This window comes from Trachurus trachurus (genome assembly GCF_905171665.1).
Source record: "Trachurus trachurus genome assembly, chromosome: 5".
Lineage (NCBI taxonomy): Eukaryota > Metazoa > Chordata > Actinopteri > Carangiformes > Carangidae > Trachurus > Trachurus trachurus.
The window spans coordinates 17,008,763-17,029,045 of NC_139896.1; the positions used below are offsets into that span (position 1 = coordinate 17,008,763).

General features: G+C 43.2%; 1 protein-coding gene across 1 annotated transcript in view; it reads right to left on the reverse strand.

Moving 5' to 3' along the window:
- plxnb1b (plexin b1b) overlaps window positions 1-20,283 on the reverse strand; it is an 86,979-nt gene that overhangs the window by 17,466 nt on the left and 49,230 nt on the right. Inside the window, exons 5-18 of the mRNA XM_083972600.1 lie at window positions 16,100-16,282; window positions 15,019-15,147; window positions 14,628-14,728; window positions 13,296-13,428; window positions 10,145-10,301; window positions 7,676-7,784; window positions 5,637-5,745; window positions 3,003-4,010; window positions 1,524-1,658; window positions 1,307-1,429; window positions 1,089-1,182; window positions 770-936; window positions 485-636; window positions 78-183 (exon numbers count right to left, since the gene is read on the reverse strand). Coding sequence (XP_083828726.1) covers window positions 78-183; window positions 485-636; window positions 770-936; window positions 1,089-1,182; window positions 1,307-1,429; window positions 1,524-1,658; window positions 3,003-4,010; window positions 5,637-5,745; window positions 7,676-7,784; window positions 10,145-10,301; window positions 13,296-13,428; window positions 14,628-14,728; window positions 15,019-15,147; window positions 16,100-16,282 — 2,706 coding nt within the window. The remainder of the gene's footprint in view (window positions 1-77; window positions 184-484; window positions 637-769; window positions 937-1,088; window positions 1,183-1,306; window positions 1,430-1,523; window positions 1,659-3,002; window positions 4,011-5,636; window positions 5,746-7,675; window positions 7,785-10,144; window positions 10,302-13,295; window positions 13,429-14,627; window positions 14,729-15,018; window positions 15,148-16,099; window positions 16,283-20,283) is intronic.

Here is a 20,283-nt window from a genome sequence, read left to right on the forward strand (position 1 = left end):
ACAACTCAATTTTCACAAACAGGTCAACAAAACCTAATCTAATACATTGTAATGAAATTAAATTTAATCTAATGTACCTGGTAGCTGAATGTCTGGCTGGACAGGCCGAACCCTCCTCCGCTCACTTTGACTGAGACGTGGTCCACCTTCTCTCCTCCGCTGGCTTTGGTCCTGCACACGATCCTGGAAGAGAAACATCACAACTGGGATGGAAACAACCTGCCAACTCCACGATCCTGCTCAAAACCTGCTGCTAGATTGTTATTAGCTGCCATTATTACTTATATTAACCGAATTAGTACTACACCAGTTGCATAGGGGTCTTTTGTCTCAACCCAATCAGTCGAGGCAGACTGTCACTAAGTGTTTGCTCTCGATGTAAATTGTTTGATTTAGTGTAAATAACAATCAATTAGTTATTGGGGTGAATGTTGAGAAATCTGATCAGTCCTCTTTGAATTCGATCGTATCTTCTCTTCTGTACCTGGAGGACACCTCATAGAGGCTGGGGATGACGGTGCAGGGCACCCCGGCTACTGATACAGAGTCCAGGATGTCTTCTGCCTTCTGGCCCAGGTTGGAGCCGGAGATGGTCACCATGGTGCCTCCTTCCAACAAGCTGGAGAGAGGCTCGATCTAAGGCAAGTCAAAAAATAAATAAATAAATGTTGAAACAACAAAATGACTGGGTTTGGGTTTTCCATTCATTTGTAGTGATAACTTGATCAATCATGACACGATCATGCGAGAGGCTACGTTATGTACTCACAGAGTGGATGACAGGGGCCGGACACGTGTGCTGTACGGGCTCATTGCAGGAGTCTGAATACAAGCAGCTGGCCTGAGCAGAGCCACACCACACACAGCCGTACTTCTGGTCAGCTGTGTGGCAGCGGCTGCAGTCGGATCGGCCCACAGAGCAGTTGTACAGAGTCACTGATGGCACAAGAGACAGAGGAGAGCATCATGATGTTTGATGTTTAAATGTCCTGTTATCAGGATGGCTTTGGAGAAAACCTTGTTGATGTCTGTTTTCGTTAAAAGAGAACAATAACATCTTATGTAGTATTATCAAGCCTAAGCCTCACCATATAGATCAGTAGAGCTGTCCACATGGAAGGTGTCCCTCTTCTTCACATACACCATGGCGTTGTATTCGTCCGCTGGAGCTGAATACGTGTACTGGACACAACAGATGTTTTTTTCATTTAAAGAACCGGAAACAGAGTTGTCACTGCTGTTTCTTACTACACAGACACAATGAAAAGGCATCAAAGTTACAAAGAGTGACGGCACGTCATCAGACCTGGTGTAGTTGACAGGTGATGTCAAAGTTGAATGGATTCATGTCATCAGTTTCCACGTAGGCGTCCACCACCACCGTCTGTCCTTCAATGACCAGCACACACTCGTAGTCCAGCTCCGTGTCCTGAACATACAAAAGACTTGGTGTTTGATATCAAGATCAATGGCCAGGAGAGCAGGTTAACTCCTAACAACTGTGTGTGTGTTTGTGTTTGTACCTGATAGAGGTGCAGGTTGCGGGCCAGTAAAGTGATCTTTCTCTCCACTCTGACAGGAAGCAGCGATGAACCCTGGACCTTCTCCACACATGGACAAGCTGAGGAACCCCAGCTGACAAAGGAGCCCTCATCACCCTGTTACACACACATGGTTTCAAATTAAAATGTGGCCTGATTACCCCATAGAGACCTGCGTTAACACATGCACACTCACGCTTTAGTATGAAGTATTAAGTATCTTCCTCACTTCAGTTTATTTACATGCACAACAATATATCCTTTTGACCCATGTTATATGAACCATGTATTTATATATGTGTTTTTTTTTATTGTGATTACATAATTCATTTTATAGACATAAACAATGAAGAATCTCAGTGGGTTGTTTCCTCTATGGTCTACGGTCCTTCCTGAGCTACAGTGTTGTTTTTTCTGAACATTATGATGCGACGTCTGAATCAAACTGTATCACTGTATGAATTCATGTGTTCCCTTTAAAAACATGCTTTTGAGAGATCACAGTGACCTTTGACCAAACAACTCCAATCAGTTCATTCCTGAGTCGGAGCGATTGTTGGTACCAGATCTAATGAAATTCCCCTCCGGCCGGGGGTTTCTGACATGTTGCATTCACAGGGAACAGAAGAGGTCACTGTCACCTTGAACCTTTTTCCCCACTAAAATCTAATCAGTTCATCTTTGAGCGAATGTTTGTGTCAAATCTAAACAGATTCCCTCAAGGTGGTCCTGACTGAGAGACCACATTCAAGAGGCCAGGACAATACAAGGTACACAGGACAATACACCTCGCTGTGTTGTCTTGTATTCTGACATATGGCACAAATGTTCGCCTAAAGTCGAGGATGACCCGATTTAATTTTGTCGATTGAAGGTCAAAGGTCATTGTGACTGCACAAAACATGTTTTTAAGTCTTCTTCACTAATTATTTATAACTGAATTTCACACAATACTTCATGTGTTTCTGGTAAAACAGGAATGTAACCTGAAACTAGTCTGAGTGACGGAGGTAGAAAGCCACGAGGGAGTAATTCTAGTTTTCATTGTAATTATCAACCTGTGGAACCTGATGCCTGTACAGTAAATATTAGGTCTTGTTTGTTTAATAAGAGGTTTCACAAACCTTTGTCCTGTTTGTTGGTAATTGCATTATTGTATTTAACACTTAGTTATTTTCTTTCTGTTATTATGACATTTAAATACAATTCATCCACACAAAAACCAACCAATGCAGCTCATAGTGAAGCAGGAAAGCAACAACAACAACAACAACAACAAAAAAACCCAACAAAAACCAGGTGAGGTCAGACAGGAGAGGAGGAGGGAGGAAAGGGCAGACAGGGAAGCTGGTTCGAGCTTTGTTCCCATAGCAACAGGATACGGTCCCGTCAGCAGCTGGGAGTGAGGTGAAGCAGTAGAAGAAGAAGAGAAAGGAGGCGGAAGGAGGCGGCTGCACTCACCGGGAGGAACGCATCACCTGGACCGTACTGGTAGTCCATCTGTGAGTCGGCGTCCAACAGGTGAGCATAGGACGAGGAGGGGGCGTGGTCCACCTCGCCGTCGCCCGACAACACGGTGGCGGCCGAGAACGTGGCCGTGTCGTTTTCTGATTGGACAGCGGCGGCGGCGGCGTCCTTTGATTGGACGTCTTCTGCTTCTTCCGCTTCTTCTGCTTCTTCCTTCGGCCAGAGGAGCACCTCCACGCTTCCTGCCTCGCCGTCTTGAGTGGGCACGGGCACGGGGGTCTGGGTCAGTAACTCTTGGTCCGGGTCGGCGTCGGCGTCGGCGTCGGCGGGTTCGCCCACGGGGAGAGGCGTGAGCAGCGGCGCGGTGCCGGATGCGGCCGGCGGCGTGGGAGTCTCGGCCAGGCTCGGCGCTCCTTCGGCTTCCTGTGCGTCGCTGGGGGGCGACTCCATGACGACCTCCAGGGGGTCGGAGTCCGGGATCATGAGGGGCATCAGAGCGTCCACGTCGCCGCTGAGACCGTCGGCCACGGTGACGGGCACTGGCTCTGCGGTCTCCGTGACAACACTGGGAATACTCGCAGCATCTTCAGCATCGCTCTCGGTGACGGCGACCAGCTCTCCTGCTTCCGTCCCTTCCTCCGTCCCGTCGGTGACCACCGGAGGCGGAGCAGCGGTGGTCGGCGGCGCCGCTGTGGTGGGCGGCAGCGTGGCGGCGGTGGGCTCGGGGGGGATGGTGGTGGGCGGGGCGGTCATCTCGGGGCCGCTGGCGGTTGTGAGCGGAGTGGTGGGCAGCAAGGGAGGGGTGGTCGCCTCCTGTGTGGTCGCTACAGTGACGGGGGCAGCGGTTGTTGTGACGACGGCCGCCGTTGTTGTTGTTGTGGACGGAGTTGTGGTGGTGGTGGTTGTCATGGCGCTGGTTGTTGGGGCAGCTGCTGTGGTACCGGGTGTCGTTACTACTTTAATGGGTTCAGACGGGGGAGGAGCTGAGGTGGGGAGTTCAAACTGGGGGAGAAGGATGGAGGGAGATGAGGAGAGGGTGAGGCAGAAAAAAAAAAAAAAATACAAAATGGAGATAACCAATAACTGAATGTAAATGTGATGTTAAACACAGGATCCGATGTTATTGTTGTTTATGACATGGCTTTTGTGACAAATAATGAAGGCTTGTATTTGCAAAGCGTTTATGAGAATTAATGAACATTTGTGGTCGTATTTCTTTCTAAATGGGAAAACTGACCATCGACTGATCAGACTGATATGGATGAACAATGCTTCTGTCATACACTCACATTTTCAGAGTGTTCAGACTAACACGTTTAAGAAAAACAACAGTTTTTGTTTTATAACTCTAATGAGTGATTCTATTGTGAAGCGGCTGAATGAAGAGGAGAAGAAGTGTATTGTACGGTGTCTTGAAACACAACAATGGCCGAAGCTCTTGGCAAGACACCACCATCACCACAAGTACCGAGCCTCCATATCCAACTCCTCCGCCTCTGTTACTTGCCGCAGTGTGTGTGTGTGTGTGTGTGTGTGTGTGTGTGTGTGTGTGTGTGTGTGTGTGTGTGTGTGTGTGTGTGTGTGTGTGTGTGTGTGTGTGTGTGTGTGTGTGTGTGTGTGTGTGTGTGTGTGTGTGTGTGTGTCCTCTGCCCTCCCCTTCTCTCCAGCAGGTGACTTGGCCGCCTGGTTTCTCGAGCAGCAGCTTGAGCACAAAGGTGGAGTGAGGAGGCCTGGTCAGTGCCAGAGTGGTTCATTCAGCAGCATACGAGATGTGTATACTCTCCTTAGATTGGCTGCATGGAGCTACAGTGTTTGATCAAATCTAACCTCACCCTTTGTGGCTGGTATGAGTTTGGGTTTTCTCAGGGTTCCAGTTTTAGTTTCCCCCCATTTCTCGCTGTAGGTTTTCTGTTGTAATACTTTGTTTTGAATAAAATCATTTATTTTCGCTATAACAGTTTTTTTGTTTGTTTTAGTTTTTTTTTTATTTTTTTCTAATCTGCTCTATGATTGGACTCTACACAGTATGTAACAATTTCAGGGGTACGATTCATTCAACTCCTGCATAAACTCTGAAATTGTCAATGACTTACAATAGAAAACTCCAACAATCCTACAATCCAAACCTATAGGTTTTAGATCCTGCTCTGGACCTGCCTTGTGACTTCAGGTCTGAAATCTTTATATCTTAAAGCCCCAGTACGGAGCTTTTAACTGGATGCGCAAAAGTCTCTGGTTTCTGCTGATGTGTCTCTGTTACCTACAACAGCAAATGAGCCCATCAGTGTGAAGATACACTATTTAGAATAGAATAGAATAGAATACACTATTTCTAAGTAGTCTAATTCTATACCTCTGGAAGGCATGGTCGGGTCGGACCACTGACGAAACGATACGAATACCTCATCCATATGCACGCTGCAGATAGCTGCTAAAAAAAAAACGTCTTCTTTCAGATGTTTCCAAAACAAATCTACACGCGCTGGCCAGACAAACGTCTTCACGACAGTGGGAAATGCAGTCTTCATTCCGGCAAAACACCACCGCTTTCGTCCACAGGGGCCGCCAAAATCAACACTAAATGAAAAAGTCTGTACAGGGGCTTTAAATGACATATCTGTAACTTACGTGTTGGTTGTAGATGATCACCCCCTCCTCACAGGTGGGCTTGTGGGTACACAAGTGTTTCTGGACACACCAGTTACAGCCCCACCGGCTCAAAACACAACCACGGCACCTGCGGAAGGAAATGAGAGAGTTCACCGATTAGAGACAGAATACAGTGAAGATGGAGGTAAACAAGGCCTCAGGTATATAGAGCAATGAAAGGACACATTAAAAGTAGAACAGGTTTTTCTTATCTACATGTGAGACACAAGACAAGAGGAAAGAATGGATAAGTATGGAAACAGAGAGATACAGCTACTTTAGCCAGTAGCACACAAAGTAATCCAATTGCTGCCAATCTGCCCCCAGTGGTAAGAAAGGTCAGTGGTCTAAATGAATAGAGCCTCAGTTTCTTATCAGGGTGATTGGAAGAGACTGGCAGAGAGAGAGAGAGAAAGGACGAGAGAGCATGAGCCTGAGTGATTTAACATGTGTGGAAACAGTGTGGGAGATCAGGAAGATACTGAGCAGGTAACTACAATAATTTCATCCAATTGGATTAGGACTCATTCTAATTATTGTTCCTTAATTGCTCAAAGCAAACTAGCTTTTCCCCTCCATTCCTCTTTTACTCTCTGTTACTGGACATATTCCCTCGGTTCACCTCCACCGCCAGAGGAGAGGAGCCAGTTCACTGTAAAGTGTAACGTGCAGCAGGAAACAGTTGTTCCTTTGGTTGAGTGGGAGTACAAAAACCACACAATTAAACAATTTAAATGTGACCACAAATACAACATCAGATCAGTTCTGAGATATCCCTATTCTCTGAATGGAAAGAAAAAAATTGTATAAACTGGCACTGCTAACTGCCAGATGATCCCATGCTAACTATCAGGCCACAGACACAAAGATCAAGCATGCTTTGTTGTTTATCATCACTTTATTATCAATAATATTTTTATCACTGACTCAGTTGAAAATATTGGCTAATAGATTTTATAAGGTCACTCATCAAATAATAATTGGACCTCATGTGAGAACAACTAGCACACAAGATTTGTTCTTAAGCAGCCAGCACATATAAGTCATTTATGAGAACTGGCAGTGCTCTTGAAATTTTCTCTAAAAGACATCCTCGATTATGTTTTGGTGTGGTGTTTGCTTTGTCAGTGGTTTTCTATGTTACATGTTTACATGTTTGCTGATGTTATATGTTTAATGTGAGTACCGACTGTAAAACAAATTCCCCCTTGGGACAATAAAGTATCAATCTGAATCTTTCTTGCCCTGCTCAGGCATTGTTTAAAGTAGTGGGCTGTCATGGCCCCACTTCAGTAGATCCATCAGACCAGGCTACTTTTTTCCAGTCTAACTGTCCAGTGTTGGTGAGTTTGTGTCCACTGCAGCCTCATGTTTGTGTCCTTGGAGACAGGATGTGGAACCTGCAGTGTTTCTACCTTCAGATTTGATGTGTTGTGCAATGTAGATGACCACTACTGTGGTCTGACTCACTTTAACTAAGACACGTCATCAATTCCAGTTTATCAATTATGGCTCTTATAAAGCTTCTCTGGTCACCACAGTTATCAAGAGTGGTTATCTGAGTGACCATAAGCGCCATTGGCTCCAACCAGACTGACAGTTTGTTTTTTCTTTTCTTTTCCCGAGTCAAGTCTGGAGATTCTTATGAATGAAAATCAACAGTTTAGGAAATACTCCACTCAGCCTGTCTAGCACAACCAGTCATGATACATGAAACCTGATTGGCTGATTTGAAAATGGCATGAATAAGCATGTGTGCAGGTGTTCCTAATAAAGTGCTCCCACCTATATGGACATGAAAGAAATTGTAGCTTTAGTTTAGGTCACAGGTCTGGTGAGAGGAATTGAGAGTAATTGAAGAACAGAGGGTACTTAGAAGGAGAGGGATAAAACAGAATAAAACAGAAAAGGACAAGATGGAGAATAAGACTGTATTACAAGATCTGCAGTCAGAAATGAGAAGAGAAGGTCGGGAGGAGACAAGGAGAGGACGTATAAATCATCAGTGGGTAACTCACGGCATGCTGCCAGACAGTTCCTTAACAGCCATGCAGTCATAGAAGATGAAATCCCTTGCTGTGACGGTGACGTCGCCAAAACGAAGAGACAATGTGACTGTGACAAAGTCTGAATAGAACAAAACACAGAGACAGAGAGAGAGAGGGAGAGAGAGAGGGAGAAAGGAAGAGAGAGGGAGACAGCATGAGTGAGCACTGAAAACAACACAGTAACATCAGCACAGAGCTGAGCAGGCAGGGCTCTGAAAATATTTGGGCTGGCTTATTATTCCTGACTTAGAAAGTCTGGGATGAGTACAATGTTCTTCAAAACACCAGCGAGGGAACGTGGGAGAAGATTTGGTCCTGACCGCCAAAACACAGAGGCGTAATAAAACCCATGTGCACCCTCCCTCCTCAGCACAGGGGAGGGCAGACATAAACACAGGAGGGCTCAAGGCTCTGAGACTTCCCCCCTGTCAAACATGGGCTCAACATGGAAAAGAAACAAACACACCTCTGGGATGTTAAAAAAAAAAAAAATCTCTATAATTTTGTTAATTTTTCCACCATGTTTAGTTTAGCTGAGTTGTTTCCAACCTGTCTGCTCTCTCATATCTCTGTGAGTAACCTGGTAAGTTCATTATTATTAGTGATTGGTGTCTTTTTGTACTTAGGGATATTAATTCACTAGACACTAAAAATCCACATATCCATCTGAGACTGAAACTCTGAGTCTAGGCCACGCCCCAAATCTGTTTAAAGTTTAGTTTTTTTTTTTTTTTTTTGCAAAATAAAAACCTATTTTTTTCCATCTCTTTTGGACTCCTCAAAAAAATGTCATGAAAAGATTGTTAAACATGAAACGTAATACACTTGACACACATCGCGCCCCCAACTGTCCAACAGTCCAGAAATTTGACACAAGTCTAGCTCAATATGCTCTGAAAAGGCCTCATGAAAAATAAAAGTCTGTCGTTTGGGAAATTGCACAAATTTTAATATTTGACATCTCCTAGGCTCGATTTAATCTCCTACAATGAGGGGTCCAGTTGCTGCCAATTGGTTTTCTGTAAATCATCATGAAACACCATTTTCACGTGTGTGGAAATAGTCCCAATAACGCCGTCTGAGCCTGACCCATAGGGGGTGCCACTAATACAAAAAAAAAAAAACCATGTTCCTCAAAACCTGGTGGACTGAATCTCATTAAATTTTAGTGAACGTGATGTGATGGTATTAATTGAATTAACATAATTTACACCAAATTTGTTCAAATCTGATGAACTGGCTGGGACCTTGAGCCTGTACTGATGAACTGGCTGGGACCTTGAGCCTGTACTTACTGAAATGCTGCAGGCTGTGTGATTACACAAGTGTGTGTGACCTCACTCTTTCTATAAACCACATTAAAACTAGCTGACGTGACATTGTTCAGCTTTGTTGAGCCTTAAACCTTCTGGTTGCTGCTAGCAGCTTTAATCTTGGTTGATTGAGCTGCTTCCTATTGTTAAGAGCAAAAGAGCTTGAACCCAGAACTGCAGCCACATTATGTTTTTTTTTTTTTTGGACTTGCATTCATCCTATAATTTAAAGCATATGATGTGCCACTGTATCCACTTTAGAGTCGATTTCAAAAGCAGACAGGTGAGAATCTCATCTTCAATTTAAAGCAACAGTTGCCCTCAAAGGCCCTCAGCTCCATTTTTTATTAAGTGAGTGCTGGCACTAACCCTCTTTAAGTAAAGTTAAGCTACATCTAAATCCTTAATTACAGCCTGTGTGTCCAAATCTCAGTAAACCCCCGGGCTGATTCAGCCTGAGCCCTGCACCCTGAGAACTACAACAAGCTGCAAGTTTCAGGAATGCAAGCATGGGAACCAGTATGTGTGTATGTGAATGTGTGTGCATGGGTGTGTGTGTGTATATTTGTGAGAGGTACAGAGAGACACACAAACCATTTGAATATTTTGGTGAGTGTGGCATCTGTACGAGCTTCAATTTTTATTTACAAGCCCCTTTAATCTTTTTTTATCATATTCCCTGACATACAAACAAAAAAGCTGCTGGTGAAACAGTCGACCGACCAACATCCCCGCCCCTCTCCAAAGAAAAAAAAACAAAGCACATATCAAAGCATTGAATCATTAGATGGAGCAGATTTAAGGGGAGCCGTTAGTTTTAAGGTTTATCTTTGACCTGTCAAGGGTGTGCCATGCTTCCTCCCCAATATCAGCTGGGATTTCGCTCCAGCCTCCCCACGACCCACCGAGGATAAACAGTGTAGCTAATGGATTTATGCTCTAAAATACAGATGACTCCCTGCTGTATAAACTGGCTTAGAAAAAATGGATTGGGTTGAGCCTAAAAATCGAGGGATTGAACTGTATAAATGTGATATATACAGACACATACATGCACAAAGATTAATCTCATTACAGGATGCTGCCAGGACGGTTTTAGAAAGTCTGGAGGTGAAGCCACACTCACCCTGTCCGTTGTGCACCCTGGGTACTTTGTTGGTGTCAGGCGAGTGGCATTTGACCCCTGTTTTGGTGACTGTGGCGGGACTGTGGCTGTCCTGGAAGAAGCAGGTGTAGGATTCATCTTTCTCCAACACTGGCAGACCCGGAACTGACAGAGACACCTGGGAAAAGACAAGATAGTGAACTCGTATTAAAGGGGACATATTATGGATATATCACTTTTTGAAGGCTCTTTAACATATATTTGGGTGTTTTTCTTGCCTTCCAGCCTCCAAAATGTGAGAATTGACAAAAAAAATCTGTACTGTGCAGGCTCCCTAGGTTGGTTTTACGAGCTGTTGCCTCAGTTGTCTTCCAGTGATGTAACTACTAGGATTCAAATTTGCATAATACCATCCCTACCTGGGACGGGTAGAAGGGGCGGGGCGGGGCAGTGGTTAATTTGCATTTAAAGGGACGGGCACCGAAACCAGCCGTTCTGAACAGGGCTGTGAAAAGAGCTGTGATGTTTGATCCTTGGGGAATTTTGACCAAAGCATGTCACAGATATTTCTTCAAGACACCTGGGAACTATTTTAATTTGTGGAAAGGGGGCATGATATGTGTCATTTAAATAACTGGTGAATCAGTTATTGTACATGTGGATTTCCAAAAATCCATATATGGTCCATATTTGCAGATTAGACTAAAAACCACATCTAAACCACATATATCAGTGCTTAAAGGCCTCTAAGTGGGAGCGCCAACAGACCAAGTGGAGAGGAATCTTTCAGATTGCTGCAGCACACAGCATTAGTAAGTCTACACCTGTTCTACTGCAGAGGACAGCGAAGGTCATAATGGGAGTGATTAAACTGTCTGAGACATAAATCTGATCTGCTCACTTGTAAATGTCATTGTGGAAATAATTTGATTTGAATACCAGATTTCCCAGCAGGTGGAACGTGCATCACACCAAACTAATGCAAGAGTTATTATAACGCTCCATCTTATTCTGAACTCAGCTCCGCCAGTTTCTCTCCTTCTGGGAATCACCATTAGAAGGTGGTGAACTGTGGCCATGAAGGGATGAACATGGTCACAAGTTCCAACCATGATTGATCGACCTGCACCGCCACCAGCAGCAGCAGCAGCCTGGACTGTTAGTTGGAGTGTATGGAGTCCTCCTGTTGATCAGACCAGGCTACAACTGTGCTTTTTTTTTTTTTTTTTCTCTGAGCCTTCTGAAGCCACAGATATCTAAGAGTGGTTATCTGAGTGACCGCAGCGCAAAACCTGTCCGTCCATTCTCTTACGACCCCTCACGTCAACAAGGCGTTTCTGTCCAGGCAGCTGCTGCTCACTCACATGGTCATTGTTTTGGCTCTGATCTCCTGGGGTTTTTATATGCAGCAGCAGAACAGAGGTTTCACGAATACTCACACCAGCCCACCTGACACTGACAATCACACCGCGGTCGCTGAGAAAATATTTTTCTTTCATTCTGAGGTCCCGATGTGAATATTTATAAGACCTCTGTCTGTATGATTTTATGTCCCGCACTGCTGCTACATGACTGGCTGATTGGATACAACAGTTAATATGCAGGTGAATGGACATATTCTTTCTTATTTAGTGAAAGGGGTGTTTTTTTTTAGAACAATATTTCCGTTCTGTTCCGTTTTTGCCAATTCACTCATATACCATTTCTCACAAACTGCACTTATGTCCATATACAGCATAATGTATTTTTCTTGTAAAATGTCTAAACGAACCCAAATTAATGACTTTTTTATACAAGACAACATCTGCCTGATGTCTCCAACTGTGTGTTTTGTGTTTTCCTGTTAAAAAAAACAGAAGTACAGATGAAAAAGGAAACACATCGGCATTATTTTTTCTTGTTAGCTTATAACGGTGTTTGCATAATTAAGTGTACATGAAAGCCAAGCAAATTATAATGAATGTGTTCCCAAGCTGCAACAGCATCATTAACAATATCCATGCTGCTGAGTGATGTGAACATCTGAACACTGCTCTAAGAAGTTAAACAAGTCAATCCACAATGATGCAGTGACTTTGTTGTTCGTCGACGTCAGACCTGGCTTTTCCATTGGATCAGGGAGTCTGACTGGGTTATTTCACAAAAATCTGAGAGCGAGAGGAGCAATCAGAAAAGTTTCATTGGCTCAGACCTTTGTGCAAACAACAGTATATGTGAGCAGAGACAAAGAGTTTTGAGCAGAACAAATTTACACTTGGACTATTTGAGAAAGTGGGCAGGTTTTTTGGGAAAGCATTACAACATCTATGGTTGAAGTAACACTCAAATTGAAAGAGGTGTATGCCTTTCTCCATCAAATCAATTCATTCTGCAGGTTGAGTGATGAAACTGACCAAAGCAAAAGTCAGTTTGTAAATGACAGATTTCAGATTTGTGTTTTCAATAAATAACTTTGTAAAAAGCTTCTGTTCACTCTGTCATTTTGGGTTGATGAGAAGAAATAAGTGGGCAAAACAAAAGTTTTATCCATGTAAAATTAAATCTACAAGACAATAATGCGTGCAAAATGTGGAAGGCTTTCTGGATCCTTTCTGAAGCACTTGGTATTTAGTCTGACAAGGAGCTCTTATACAAAACTAGCTACCAAAGTGGTCAGTGTTAGACCGCCAGGAGGGAGAATAACTGTGTTTTTTTCAGGGGGAATTTGGTGTGTGTCTGGTGCTGGGTATGTATCCTGGATAATGAGTTATGAGCTGCTCCAAGTGGGTGTGAGGGAGCACTTCCTGGTAGCCAGCTGCTGGATGTCATGGAAGTATTCATCCAGAAGAAGCTCATGCAGTGAAATTAGTGTGAATGTGAACAGTGAAAGGTAGTGATGGCAGTGGCTGAATCGACACACACACACACACACACACACACACACACACACACACACACACACACACACACACACACACACACACACACACACACACACACACACACACACACACACACACACACACACACACACACACACACACACACACACACACACAGAGGGACTTTCATTCCTTTCCTTAAACCACCTCGTCACCAGAGCAGGAGTATGTGCTCTTTCTGTATAGTCAGATATTCCTTTTTGAATCTGCTGTAATTCGACAAGTTTAGAGTTAATGTCTGGCAGACTTACCATCCTGCTCTCCTCCCTGCTGATGTTGGACGGGCTGAGTTCCTGGACAGTGAGACACTGCTGCTCCATGTCGAAGCTCCACAGCCACTGGCCTGGCTGGTTCCCACGGGCACACTCGGACTGCAGCACACACCTGCAGGGAAAACACGAGGCTGCACCGTTAATACGAAGCAATCAGGCTCTCGATGTCTAGGCATGGCACTCAATTACTACTGAATCAAACCATAAAATCACTGTCAGTACACACTGCAAAAACCATAACTCATACTGAGATTGTAAAAACTGTTTTCCCTCACCACCTGGACTAAATAAATACAGGACCTAATGTTAGGAAGTTACCAAAAAAAAAAGTGCAGAGTTGTAAAAACAAATGGACTCAAAACAAGAGTAAATGCGAGAGGATTGTTATGAAGCCAGGAAAGCAGAAGGGGAAAATGAAAAACAGCAGTTAATTCGGACAGAGAAGAGGGGGAGGTGGGAGGCCAGGTGGCGAGGCAGAGAGGGGAGAGAGGAGGCACAGATGGGACAGAGAGGTAGATTTCTTTCATCAGACTCAAACACACTTCCACCAGCGCAGTGTGTCTGGCACTGAACTACTGTAACTAAATCTACATAAAAAAACATTTCTCAAAGCTATTTTATACAGCAGCATGTAATCTACATCAACAAAACCACATGCAGCCAATGCTGCTAATATAGAATTAAAAGGGTTTATTGCCTCTGCTTGTCAGACTAGTTTCAAATCACATCCCTGTTTATGTAGAGTCTTATACTACATGAACCATGTATGATAATTGCTTTGTAAAGCTTTGAGTAACAGCTTCAAATATGTTTTTTAGGGGTCACACTGACCTTGACCTTTCACCTTTAATCACCAAAAATGTAATCAATATATCACTGAGCCCCAGTGAGTGTTTGTACCTAAATGTCAAGGGATTCACTTGAGGAGTGACCAAGATATTGAAGTCACAAGGTCAAAATCAAAATCATCATGACCTTTGACAGTTCATTTTTGAGCCATGAAAGTTTGTGCCAAACTTGAAAAGAGAAATTCAGAGAATGAGAGGGATGGACAACAGGGAAAAAAAAACAACAACAAACCCCCGCCCGTCACCAACTCGGAGTGTTCTCATCGCTCATCTAAGCAATAATGAATCTTAACATCCAAAAACAACTGCCAATGTTACAGGTTTTCACCTGACAAGCGACTATTATGAAATTGTCATGATTTAATTCATCTGATGACTCTGGGACGCATGAGTGCATGATAATCCGTTTTGCTAAATTGCAACACATCCAGGGCTGCAGCTGACTGCCGCTGTTTAATCTCACCTTCCCTCCAGGACACACCAGCCGCAGTAGGGGTCATGGGCCAGCAGGCAGGAGTGGCAGTCTGGGTGCTGCTGGCATTCAGCCACTGGCCTCTTCTGCAGCTGGAACCAGGACAACACAATCATGTTCAGTCTACACTAAGCTCCCAAAAATCAGATTATAGAGAATAGGTGGCCCACTTTCTTCAGTGGAACAATGCAATATGAAAATATGGTCATTAGAAATAATCCCAACTATAGTCGGGCTCAGTGGAGATAGAGGGAGAAGTGGGGCAGTAATGAGAGTCTAAATCATTTCTCTTTAGCTTCATTACTATGATGGGAGCATCTAGAGAGAGACAACCATAAAATGTGACTACATGAGTTTAATTATAGTGTGTGAGGAGACATACCATGTTATGGGTCATGATGAAGAGATGTTCCTCCATCTGGTCCAGGATCAGGTCCGAGCTGATGACTGCGTTGTGCTGAATGGAGATGACTGAGTACTCCTCCACCTCGCCGTTTGGCCCCAGGAACACCTGGGGAAACGTAAACAGATGAATTTTAGGAATGTCTGTCTGTGATTAACAAGCTGAAAGTTGAAGCTGGAACTGAAAATGTGGATCTCTTCAAAGTGTCCTAGTGTTAGGACTTCATTTGAAATGAGAACATGAGAAGAGTTTTATCATTCTTTTTTCCTTTTTGCAAATCTAATAAGACCGTGATGGCATATTGCCAAAGGTTAACCACGCAGAATTGAATCTATTTAATAATGTTATGTAACAGTGAGCAAAAAAGTGTGTTTTGGATTATACATTGTCCCAAAAAGTATTTTAATTAATTATATTATTGTCATATGATGTCATCAGTTCATAGCATAGCATTTTACAGCAATGATGTAATGATGATTAACTGTTTGATATGCTGTTGCATTTTATTTTCTCATGATACAGACAATCCCTATTTTTTATGTTATCATTTATTATTATAGGGCTGCACAATCCATAAACTGTGAGGGAAACTGTTACATGGCCGAGTGCAATATCCCAAACGTGGGTGAAATGTGCCACACTGTTGTCCATTGTTAGTGCCGCAAACATTGTGATGCAACAAAGACACCCCTATGTGTCCATCCTTATGAGCAGTTGTTTGAAAGCAGTAAGGACATTAAGAAAACTCGTAACAGTTTTTCATTCAGGACACTGATAAAACAGCTCTTCCTATTTCTACAAACACACAACGTTGTGTGTGAAAAACACACAGATAAAGACAGAATGACATTCAGCTGTCAAATAATTGACCTGGGTCATAGAAATCAGGTGAATACACAATAACCACACAAGCTGAAAAGGATGCCTCACTGAAACAAATCACAGCAATAGCAGAACAATCTCAACATAACATGATGTGTGAGTGTGCGTCCAGAGCAGAAACACACCAGAATACCAAACAACAACCTGCGGAGCCTCGACCTCTGTGACACCACGTTACCTTGTGCAGGTTTCCTCTGGAGTCTCCCAGGAAGGCGATGGTATGTCCTGCCCTCACGCTGATGGACACTGCGCTGAGACGGGCAGACGGGCTGTCCAGTATGGTCTCTGCCTCCACGGCGATCCGACTGGCCATCGGGCTGGGGGTGTGGTCGGAGCCACAGGGGTAGGCGTCCAGGGTGTTCTGATAGTGGGGGGGGGGGGGGGGGGGATGGACAGGAGAGACCAGTCAGTGTACGGTGACTGCAATGTGTCGTGTTCAAAGGAGAGAAAAGATTTGGTCACAAGAAACAAAACAACACTCTCCATATTACACATGTCATGCTGCTTTCAAAGTTCCTCAAGTGTTTTAGCCCGTCGCCAGAAATATAACAGCAGTGTTTCTGGTGGTGAGTAAAATCCCAGCAGGGTTTACTTGTGGAGGAGATTGGTTCTACACTCAAAGCTTTTTAGACAATTTATTTTTTCCCCAAAAAAAGTTTGGCAGTCAAGACGGTTGTTGTTGTCGTTTGCTCCTGGCAGATCTTTTTTTTTCATGAGGTTTGGAAGCTGGTTCATTGCCTCATCACTGGTAATCTGAACAAGAGGAAGCAAAAGGCAATGAACCTGGGAGCTCTGCCTACTGAAAGCTACTTGTTTTTGATGGATTGCCTGCACTGGAATGAATCCACTTTTCTGGCCGGCTCTTCAAGGGGCCCTGAGGGAGGGTTTTCTTTAAAAAACAAAAACAAGCATTTCAAATCCTGCGTCGTTAACATCCATATATATACTACAGTGGTGGCCTTCTTTTCCGTCTTTATTGGTGCACTGCAGCATTTCCTGTGTTTTCCGCCGCCTAGATCACAGAGCAGTGGAACAGCGGGACACCACGCTAGTGGGTAGAGTGGCAAACTCGTTGCAAAAGGGCACAAAACATTTCCATTTGGACAAATGAGCTGCAAATCCTTCAAAGCTCTAAAGTGGAACAACTTCAGCCTGAGCTCATTGCCTTTGACCTTGGACCAAAACAAGAAGGCATCAGGGGAGAAAAACGAGGCGACATAAAAAAAAAAGCAAGAGTTAGTATTGGCTTATAAACAACCAATTGTTCACACTACTATGAAAAGCATGTTCGTATCTGTCTGTGGGGTGAAGCTGTGGAATAAGTTACATGATGAGATCAAAGAAGGTAAAAACATTGTGCAATTTAAAAAAAAGATTTAAATGATGGTATGTACTCATGATTTATGGGACAAATGCTTGAATTTCTAGTATTTTGTTTGGCATTTGCTGAGTATGTACATGTATGTGTGTAGGTGGCATGTATGCATGTTTGTGGTATTGTATATATATATATATTTACATGTATGGTTTAAAGGTTAGGGCATTTATAAACTAGTTAGCTTCAGCCTTAACCCTTTCAGTCAGCCTTCTGTACCCTTTCTTTTGGATGGATTAGTTTTGTTCTTTTTCTCATAGTGGTAAGTGTTGCTGATCGAAATACACTCAAACTCAAACATAGAGCTGCTTTGGATATGCAACTTTTCCCCATTTGCAAGTGCAACACGTTCCTTTTGTTACATTTGTTTTGCATTTTGTTTTTGAATCTGCACTATCTCTGAATTTTTTGCAGCTTGTTCCTCCTAAAGGAAGTATTAAGAGTTAGGGGTTTGGGAAACTGCAGCACGTTTGTCCTCGTCAGCCACCGTAGACAAAGAGCCTTTCATGGAAGCTGCTCATGTGAATGTACTGCTGAACTTTGCACTGATCATTGTGACACAAACCACTGACTGCAGTACCTCGTTTCACCACCGCACAAAAAGGTCCAACTTTAAACATTGTTGTAATAACATAGCTCAATGGTGTCTTAACAGCTATATATAGACATAAGTCGGCCCCGATTAAGCCATGTGGAGTGAAACCAACCATTAGAGGAAAACTAGCAGGGATGACTGCGTGCTAAGAATAGCCCCAAACTACATTATACGTAGTGAAACAGTTATGAAGTCATGACGTTCAGTCTAGGTCCCTGCCAGTGGAAGCTTAAACACTGGCATGTCACTGAATGGAGGCTGATGGGAGCCTTTGATTATACTGTAATAACACAGTGCTCCACAGCCTGCAATCATCTGGACTTTTAACCACAAATACTTAAAGGCAGGAAGAGCCACTACACAGTGAGATGATGACAAAAGATTGCTAAAGTTGCATTTTAGCCACTAATGTTTGATCGGAGTCCTGAATGGTGATTACAGAACATGTTCCCCACGGCTTGAACTTCACATCAGTAGTATGTCCATGTTCGGTTGTTTGGACAAGGGGCTATGTTGTGTCGTGGGTGGATGTTGGACAAAAAATCAAAAAGTATCTTCCTGTGCAGTGCTTCTCTTTGTCGCTTTGTCAATAATAAAAGACCATTGAAAAAGGAAAAAAAAAAGAAGAAGAAAAACCCTTCACATCAGAGTTCATCCCTGGTGTCAAGCGCCTGTCCTGGCCAGGAGATAGAGGATGATTTATTTGTATAGAATGATCCAATTGAGATTCGGCATCTTAATCACATAGTAAACCTGTTTTTGGCTCCACATCTGATTGTTTTGCTGTAGTCATGTTTTGCTTTGATTTCCCAGGAGTCCGACCGGCGACCACAGCAGCCGCTAGAAGTCTCTTTTGAAAAGCACCATCTGTGCAGGACCTCGTTGAACCCACCCTGCAGGTCTAGTTTGGGGTCCAAGCCTGAGTACGCAGGGGCCACGCATGCAAAAGCTATGCATGAAGCTTAAATTGAGGAAGTTGTGTTTGGGCCTTCAGCTCCCCACAATGTGCATTACACATTCAAAATCTTACATCAATGACATGTTTCCTGAGAGTGGCTGAATCTCCTGATAAATGCCCGCCCATTTGCGCATATTTTCATTTTCTGCAAAACTGAGAAAAATGCAAGAGCTACTTCTTCAAACTCCTCTATGACCTTGAAGCTGATTTGCATGAAACTTTTCAAATTTTCAAATCGAATCGAGCAACATTCAAGAGCAAAAGTTATCAGAATAATGTTGACAATGCAAAAATGTTAAAGTTAAAAATCAACTTCCTAAAATGAATTCAAAACAGAATGTGCTTTAAAAAAATGTGCACAAACCTTAGCCCAGTACTTTTGCATATCACAAATTTTGGCACCAATGCCTAGCAGGGGGTGCTGCACAAAGTTTATATCTCAACTGTACGAATTTGTACAAAATTCAGTTTGCATGAGCTCAGGTTCATTATTCAGTTCATGCATAAAACTTGGAGATTTCCTCCACCTGGTAATGACTGATTACAGTCTTCCTTCAGGCAGGGAAGTGAAAGGAGGAGATGTCTGAGCAGATAACAGCAAGATGGAGGAGAGAGGCGCTGCTCTGCTTTTCTCTCTGTAAAAGTCACTGCGCACCACTGCTTCTGTGTCTCACAGTTTCCAGGATATGCAAGATATAATATGAGATATGGCTGGGAATGTCAGCTACCGTGTGGTTTCATCTGAGAAAGTTTTGGACAAATTATCTCACTCATGACAGAGGGAGTAAGCTTTGTCAGGGTCATTTAAACAAAACAAAATTAAATTTATTTTATGTCCAGTCTCTGACATTATTTTCTAATATCAACTCTATATAACTTTAGGTCCCAACTTTCATCCTTCACCTTTACTAAAAATAATGAACCACACTGAAGTTAATTTTAGGCTAAATGCACTGTTACTTCTATCGACTGGGTTAGGGTCATATTTCATTAAGGAAGTGAACAGCAGTTTAGAATAAATATTAGACTTAATCAGGTAACCTGGGGTCTCCTTTAACCAACATAATCAGTGGTCTGTCTTACTGTGATGGGACAGACAGCCGACCTAAGAACAGTATCAGGTCAGAGGTTAGTAGGTCAACCTACAGACCCCGGATGTTGAACAGGTAACCCTGGACTCAAAGGGGAATAGCACTAGAGTATCATAACAAAATATTGGTGAAATTAATGAGTTTCGCGGCAGATAATGTGTTATTTAGAGGCTGCATTGCGCTGCCCTATAGACTCGCGTTATATGGATATACATGTAATGTATGTGGTTCTCGGCTGGATCTAATTACGTTGGAACAACACCAAAGTTATCTGGGTGAGTAAATGGTCGTATTTTATGCTAGAAATAAGGTCCAGATTGTAAAAAAAATAGCAATTCCCCTT